The sequence below is a fragment of the Nicotiana sylvestris genome, chromosome 10 (assembly GCF_000393655.2).
Source record: "Nicotiana sylvestris chromosome 10, ASM39365v2, whole genome shotgun sequence".
NCBI lineage: Eukaryota > Viridiplantae > Streptophyta > Magnoliopsida > Solanales > Solanaceae > Nicotiana > Nicotiana sylvestris.
The window spans coordinates 168,916,240-168,925,093 of record NC_091066.1 but is presented as its reverse complement, the minus strand read 5'-3'; the positions used below and the strand labels follow the sequence as shown (position 1 = coordinate 168,925,093).

At 33.8% G+C, this 8,854-nt stretch overlaps 2 protein-coding genes across 2 annotated transcripts; both read right to left on the bottom strand.

Annotated features, from left to right (window-relative positions):
• Positions 1-5,041: 5,041 nt before the first annotated feature.
• Positions 5,042-5,482, bottom strand: LOC104225319 (uncharacterized). Its single transcript, XM_009777097.1, has one exon. It carries the CDS (start codon positions 5,480-5,482, stop codon positions 5,042-5,044), a length of 441 nt encoding a protein of 146 aa, XP_009775399.1.
• A 485-nt stretch (positions 5,483-5,967) lies between these two features.
• Positions 5,968-6,345, bottom strand: LOC104225320 (uncharacterized). Its single transcript, XM_009777098.2, has one exon. It carries the CDS (start codon positions 6,343-6,345, stop codon positions 5,968-5,970), a length of 378 nt encoding a protein of 125 aa, XP_009775400.2.
• Positions 6,346-8,854: the final 2,509 nt, after the last annotated feature.

Genomic DNA, 8,854 nt, shown 5'->3' with positions numbered 1-8,854 from the left:
AGTTCAGTTTTAGAGAGCGAAAACAGGTTGTCTTTGTCCTGAGACCAGTAGTTTGAGAGTTTGTTTGAGAATGTTCTATTTTGAGTGTTGAAAAAAAATCAGGACTGTTCCTTGCATCTTTTGCACTTCTGAATACATTCTGGTTCTGTTCTGATTGTTGGGTATTTCTGGGGTTTCACTAAGGTTTGAAGTGGTTTCTTGAGTGGTTATTTCCGGTCTGCATTGTTTTGTATTGGTACTGTTTCATTGAGTATTCTTGGGACTCCACTGTTGGTTTTAAAATCTGTCACTGGACATTCTGTTTACTGATTGTTGTTGGTTGTTATTGTTGTTGCTGGGTTACATACTACTTTGCTGATCTTCTTCTTCTTGTATTCCAATACTAGGTACACTACCCTGAACCACATTGATGTAAGCTCGTTGAAGTTTGAAAGGAAATGTGTGAACACATTTATTGATCAACTGAGGACTGCCAGTATTTTAATTGATGTTAGTTTAGATGTTTTCTTGTTATATAGATAGTAGTTATGTGTATAATCAAAACTGTTTTAAGGTGGGTTATCTGTTAAGCATTGTATAACATTGAAATGTTAAATTGAATCCTTGGAATGGCATGAAGTGTAGTCAGTTCAACAGGTTTGTAAAAATGGGATTGTTTAGTCAGTTTGGAGGAACTCGAGTGTCATCAGTAAGAGGCGGGCCTAGATTAAGGTCAGGTTAAAAGGGTAATGAACTTGTAATAGGATTCCAATTCATAAGTTGATCTAGTAATATTCACCCTACTTGCTAGTAATTTCATCATTAATCATGCCAGTGTATTAGGATGTCTTCGTTGAATAATAGTTTCTGAATTCGATAGTAAGCAAAACCTGAAATATTGTTGGTAGATTAGTGTTGAAAACAGTTAAAAGTCAGGAAAAGAAAGGATCATTTACACTAAATCGGTTCATTAAAACCCATAGTTCATGATAGTTAATGGGTATGATAAATTAGTTTAGGAAGTTTGGGAGTTCACATCTGTCAATTAAAATAAAGGTATGTATTGTCGTTGAGGTGCGTCACCGTTAAGTTGTTGGTTCGAACAACAAAAGCTGGGACATTGCACGCTTGTAATTAATTAGGTTCTTCTTTTACTTTAGAGACAATTAAAATAGCAAATCATAGTTGCTTTAGGTTTACCCTTTGAAAATAAAAAAAAATAAGACGAGCCTCGCCAAATAAAACGCACAAGCTGCGGGGCCCTCAACAAATGGATATCATGAATGCATAGTGATCGGGATGGGCCGTTTAGCAAATTTCACGGCCTTCCCCAAAGTAATAACACGTTAGTCATGGTTAGGCGTGTACTTTAATAACATTACTTTCTTAAACTCGGGTGCACATTTATGTGACCCAAGTCCAAATCTCAACGAAGTCGAAATGTGTCGTTAATCACGGGTACATTGATTGTGACGTGGTTTGAGATGCATTTTCATGACGTTACAAATTCCTTTTTAAAAAAAATAATGAATGAGACGAGCCTCGACAAACAAGAATACACAAACTGCGGGGCCCTCAATGGACAGTTATTTCAAATGCTTAGATTTCGAGACATGTTGCATAGCGAACTTTACGGCTTTTCTCAAAATAACAACGCGTTAGTATCTTTAGGCGCGTATTTAATAATGTTATCTTCCCAAACTCGGGTGCACATTTATGTGACCCAAATCCAAATCTCAACGAAGTTGGAACGTATCGAAAATTGCGGGTACATTTATGTGGCGCAAGTCGAGATGTATTCTCACGACGTTGAAATTCTTTGAATAAATAATAACAAAAGCGGTAAACAGTTAAAATTTGCACGTAGGTTCATAATTGTATAAAATCAGATAATCAAGCCGGATATGACAGTTGAGCGACCGTGCTAGAACCACGGAACTCAGGAATGCCTAACACCTTCTCCCGGGTTAATAGAATTCCTTACTCGGATTTCTGGTTCGCGGACTGTTAAACAGAGTCATTCTTTTCCTCGATATAGGATTCTAAACCGGTGACTTAGGACACCATAAATCTCCCAAGTGGCGACTCTGAATCTTAATAAATAAATCCCGTTCCGATTGTCCTTTAATTGGAAAAACCCCCTCTGCGCCCCTGCGGGCGTGGGTAAAAAGGAGGTGTGACAACCCTAGTACCATCTCATAGGAATCGGTGACCAAGTAAATGGTATTCTTCGCCTTATAAGTCTAACTTCGACTCCGCAGGTTAGTGTTTTATAAACTAATCATCTATTTCACCTAGTTTTTTTATAATTAAAACTCTCTATACATGAATTCAATGAACAACAGGTACCTCAGTAAAGTTGACCCCCATTTTTGAAAAAAGACACCCATTTGAGGATGATTCAATAATGGGGCCGCACCCTACATTAATCAATCAGGAATACGACAAATGGGTTAATGATGGTCTTCTTGATAGACATGAGCAGAAATGAGTTTTTTCCGGTATGTCTATTACGTATTTATATTTTTAAAAATGGATATAATCCCTTTTTTATATCATACTTGTAGAAGTAATTTGGAAGACCATTACAAGAAGAACAAGTCAACACTTCATATACCATTGAATTTTGGAGTTGATCAAGTCAATTCAAAAAATTGGTTTTACATTCTATCTTTTGACGGTAAACTATGGGATGACAATGTAAGTTTTACCCCTTCCAAATCCACTATAATTCATTTCTTTAGTATTGGTTTGTCTGATTGTATAATTAACAAATTGAGCTCTAACCCAAATTTGTCTTATATTACTTTGATGTACTCAATTGTATGAATATGTACTAATAAATATGTTGTATTTAATTGTATTCTGATGTATTTTAACATTTTTTATTAGCTGAAAATGCAACATGTTTTTAACTGAATCTGTATGATGTATTTAATGGCATCATTATTCCTGAAGTACTGCTATAGTTTAATGTATTCTGCTGAATTTTCAAAGTTATCAGTAGTTTGTAACTAACATATGTATTACAGTAATATGTATTTAATAGACTCATTAGTTTTGAATAACATGTATTTAACTGAATCTCTATTATGTACTTAATTGCCTCTTTATTCATGAATTTCTGCTGTAATAAAGCAAATTCAGATCTATTTTTCTGTATCCAGCTGTATTATTCAGTTGTATTCAGTTGTATTCTTTAATATGTATCTTTCTGTATTCAGCTATATTTTTCTGTATTCAGCTGTATTATTCTTTAATATGTGTGACGTATTGGACTAACACTATGTAATTAAATTTGTGTATAACATATTGACGTCATATTCTACTATCTGAGAAAGAAGGGAAAGTACAACCAAACAAACAACTTCAAGTATACAACTGTTGATTGTATATTCAAGAAAAGAATCGCTAAATCTTTGACATGTATGCTGATACAGATAGTAATGCTAATGTAGCCAAAGAAGAGGATGTGGTATGTGAGTACATAAGGGGCTATAGATTGCTAGCTAATGTACCTTGGCATAGTGTTGATAATGTCTTGATACCAGTCAACTTGAAGGACAAACTACACTAGATATTGGTTGTTGTCTCATTCAAGGAGAGGTGTATCAAAGTGCATGACTCGTACAGATCTACATGACATGATGCCTATGTAGCTTATGAGATAGATAAGCTATCTAAGCTTGCACTTCTGTATCTATCAATTAGTGGCTTTTACAGAGATAGTCAAGGCATAGATTGGTCTACTTACTCAGCATACACTGACAAGTCACATACTGATCCCTTTGAAGTTGTTTTCATATTAAATCTGCCTCAACAGAAAGCTGGAAGCATGTATGTATTAAATCATCATTCTTGTATCATTTTAAAAATCTAATTGTATGAATTATTTTTAATTGTTTCAACCAACATTTTTCAGGGATTGTGGGGTGCATCTTGCGGCATACGCAGAGTTTCTGAGCACTCTTGGTGAGATTCCACAAGCAATATTTGATTCTAATTTACTCCGTTAAAGATATGATGCTCTCCTCTGGGACTATGCTATGCGGAAGATAGACGTTGATGCCATAAGCGAGAATGAAGCACCCTCAAAGATTGCTAGGCAAATCACGGAGTTAGATTCAAAGTTGCAGATAATGTTAGAGTAGCTTTAGGTGAATGTAGTTTTGGAATGTTGTTTTTAGGTGAATACTGTTTTTTGAATAGTTTTTTGGTGAAGATGGTATTCAGTTAGAAAAAACCAGCACTTTATCAACAGTGTTCGTGTATGACAATTGAAACTTTTCAATCGTTATTTCATTGTTTTGTTCATAAGTATTCATGCTTAATCTTCAGTTTATATTCATATGTACCTTAAAGGATATATGTATGTATTAATTTTCAGTAACTTAGCTTGAACAGGTTATACGTATTGAACAGGTTAATATCAAAGTCAGAAACTTTATGTATATTGAACAAGTTGTATTAAAGAATTCAAATGTATTTTTCTGTATTCAGCTGTATTCAGCTATATTCAGTTGTATCTTTCAAATTCAGTTCATACATATTAAAGAATACAAATTCAGATATTAAACAGGTTATACGTATTTATTGAAATTGTTATATTATAGCTGAGTATATAGATGTATTCCGATGTATTTTGACTAGTTATGTATATTTAACTCAGACACTGTCTATGATTATATGTCTAAGTATATGTGGACAAGGTTGTATTCGATTGTATTCAACACAATACTGCAACTAAATGTATACAGAATCTAATCATGTTATATGTATTTATTGAATTTGTTATATTATAGCTGAGTATATAGTTCTATTCCGATGTATTTTGACTAGTTATATATATAACTCAGGCACTGTCTATAATAAATTGTCAAAGTATATGTGTACAAGGTTGTATTTGAATGTATCCAACACAGTACTGCAACAAAATGTATCCAGAATCTATTCACGAAAGGCATTTTAGAATTTATTACTTGACATTGAGAATTTATTACTTGACAATGTCATCATAAGTATTGACAAATCTTTGGAGCACTAATGCATGTCAGAGCGTTAACTAAATGCTACGTGGAGCATTTTTACACGTTCGCTTGTTATGTCCTCCCTGCCCACATATGCTACATGAATGTTGATTTTTCGGCTGCAACAATTCACTTAAAGGTATATCACGTTTCTTTTTTGGCCTTCCAGGAGGTCTTTTCCATTTGGGTGGTAATACAACCTCCTCTGCAACATGTGCTGGTATATTCCAGTCATTTCTATCCGGTAGCGGGTACACAGGCACATCGTATGTCATTACAACAGAATTTGGTTTGTAATAGTTAGAGCAATATTCTTCTGGCATTGGAAACTTGCTCTTCAATACAGCCCAAGCATGTGGGCATGGTAATTCATCAACTTGGAACCTCCCACAAACACATTTTCTCTCTAACAGGCAGACGGTGTAATGCCTCCCTCCATCGTTAACCGTATGTAAGTATTCAGTTGATGGTACCATATACATTTAAACATAGAACTATAAGTTTTGAGCACATATAACTGAATTACCATATGTATAATGCTGAATTACTCAGTTACATACAACTGAAATGATTGCATACAGAAGAATACATCATATATTTAGACCGACAGACTATAAACTATAATTACGTCTTAGCTTATGAATACAATGACATACATCAAAAATCTGATGTACTTTAGGCAACTGAAGTGTAACAAAAACATTAGAAGGCTACGGAATGACAATACGTCTGTATAAAAATTTTTGTATAATACAGATTTGTTAGTTGTATTCTTATGTATTCGAATAGTTGATTTTTGTAGCATGTATTTAGTTTTATTCATATGTATTCAACTCAGATCTTCGATAAAATATGTGTTGCATGCAGTTGAATTTAGTTATATTCATATGTATTCATGACAGTTGTATTATAAAAATGTGTTGTATTTAGTTGTATTCATGTCAGCTATTTCGGAAAACAATTAAGTTATATAATATAATGACATTACAGTCATGCATGTAGACATTGCCTCATTCAAAGTCAGCATTTCTTGGTATTTTTTTCCAAGCGTTGTGTATGTCTGTGTAGCTTCTTTGTGGTTATTACAATTCCAACGTCCAAACATCTTCCTAACTTCTTCGTGGAAGTCGTATATTGGCAATTCCCTTGCTGACACTAGTGCGGCATTGATTGACTCAACAATATTTGTCGTCATTGTCCATCCCCTGTTAACAGGTGCATACAACCTAGCCCACTTTTCGTATCCAGTTAACTCCAAGTATTCTTTCACCCTAATATCCACCTTCTCCACTATCTCCATCAGACTGTCAAATTCAGCTTGTGTGTATGCTTTTGCCATCGAGAAGTATATCTTGCTCAACTTGGCATGGCTCTTTTTGAATTTCTTATATACGTTGTTCCATAGATGCTATATACAAGCAAAATGTGGTACATCTGGATACACTCTCGATACAAATTTAATGACACTCTAATTTCTATTTGAAACGATGTACATGTTTTCCCTGTCACCGTATGCTATCTTGAATTGCTCAAAAACCACGTCCAAGCAGCAACGTTCTCTGAATCAATAACACCATATGCTAGTGGCAATATATGACCTGTAAAGACAGTTGAATACATATTTTTAAAACATATATGTCAATCTTTAAAATATTAACAGATTTTATTATAATTCATGTACTCACCTGCACCATCCAACGTGCTTGCCGAAATGAATGTCCCGGTGTAGTAAGATTTTCGGTGACTTCCATCCACAACAACAATAGGTCTACAATGATCAAACCCCTTTATAAAGGCATACAAAGATATATATACACGTACATGAATTCATTTTTGGGCGATTTTACCATTCTGATGTGGGAACCTGGATATGTCATATACATTGTATATAAGTATCCTGATAATTTTTTGTATGAATCAGCCGGTTCACCTCTCAAAAAATTCATTGCCTTTTCTTTAGCCCTCCACGCCAACATGTAGCTAACATCTACACCTAAATCTGATTTCACATTATCAATAATATCCTTTGGAGTGTATTTCCTCTTATGATTAGTAAGCTTAGGCCTAATCATACTACCTATAAGGCTGCTACTTGCCTGTCGATGCTCATACACCTTGTCCTTCAGCGGACATGTATGGTTATCAATGAACTCTCTCACTTTGAAAAGCTCTGATTTGTTAATGCTTGAAGCCTTAAACCTCCATTCACAATCTTCTGAAATACATAATAATGCATATCTGCAAAGAATTAATAATTGTACATATGATTAGCATAAGTATTTACAAAAATATGCACTCATATACCCACGAATACAATCTGACATGAATATATTCTAACATATATATATATATATATAAATTATTATACAACTGAATTCAATTATAATTATATGCATTTAAATAAAACGAATACAACTGAATACAATTATTGTTATATGCATACACTTAAAAAGGACAGTAAACAAAATACGAAAATAATTAGAGACACTTTAATGTAATTATACCAGTAAAATACATTTGAATACATGTATTTAAGGACCATGAACAAACATATGTTAAACACATCAGTGATGATCAAGTGAAAATTCACAAATACGCATAAATACATCAACGTTTAACTTGCAGCTCGAACCAATAATATAGAATACAAACAAAAAAAAAAACACGCAAACCAGACGGCATTAGGCCTATCAACCCGGAATTGAAACCTTTGAGATATAGCATAATTCTCCATCACCTCTTTCAATGTAGCCTTATCCTTATATACTTGTCCAACAATAACCTCCCTTTGATTAGTTTTTGAAATTATCAAATCTTTGTTCAGTTCAAACACCCCAATTGCTTCTCTTGAATTGATAAGATCTAGAGCAAGCGTATCATCTGTATCAGAATCATACCTTTGGAGAGATTTGTCTATTTGCACAATATCTCCTTCACTTAAAGTACCACAGGATACATGTTCTTTTTCAATCGTTTTTATGCACAAAGGATACATCCTGAATTCTCTGTTCTCTTTTTTCAACTCTATATACACCCTGTAACCCATGTCATTGTGTATTTCTATTGGCGTGGTATTCCCTTCTACTTTGTATTGAATTTTAATGGACTGTGTGCTCAAATCTATGCCCAGTTGATTAGAAATTGAAGCAACCAAATCATTATATGACACATACTCCTTTATCAGTATTCCTCGATTGAAAAATTGACGTAATTGCCCTCATCGTTCCACTTGCCAGAATGACGCAACAACACCGTTAAACTTATCATATGTATAATGGAACTATACCGTATTTTGAATACAATTGTATCAATCGTAATTTTCCATGGTTGAATTGAGAACTGCGAACAGAGAAAAAGGAGAAGTGAATGGAAGAACTGCGAACAGATGTTGCTCTTGTTTTCGCTAATTTTTTTGTTGAATCGTGAATAGAATAATACAGATTAATGGGTAATAGCTTTTGTTCATTGAGTTGAATTAGGAGAATATCAGGTGATTTGATTTCCTTTCCGTTTTTAACTAGTTCAACCTTGCAGATTTTACACAAATACGTTACTATATTCACGATAAGACCGCGTGAATACAGTTAAATACATATCAACCTTAGCTCCCTTTTTAACGCCTATTTTTGTTATTGTATTAATGAATACAATAACTTAAATACATCAGATACATTATATAACCACATAAAAGGCATCTATAACACGTAATATAACAAAAGGTATCTATAAATGGCTAATTAGACCTAAAAGATGGTGCTTTATGAAAAATTCTCTAAATTTATCCTCAAATTTGGACTATGGTTTAAAATTAGGGGTTTTGGCATGGTATAACAATATACCCATATAAT

Coding starts and splice junctions, on each gene's coding strand:
- LOC104225319 (XM_009777097.1), bottom strand. CDS start 5,482: ATGGTACCATCAACTGAATACTTACATACGGTTAACGATGGAGGGAGG.
- LOC104225320 (XM_009777098.2), bottom strand. CDS start 6,345: ATGGCAAAAGCATACACACAAGCTGAATTTGACAGTCTGATGGAGATA.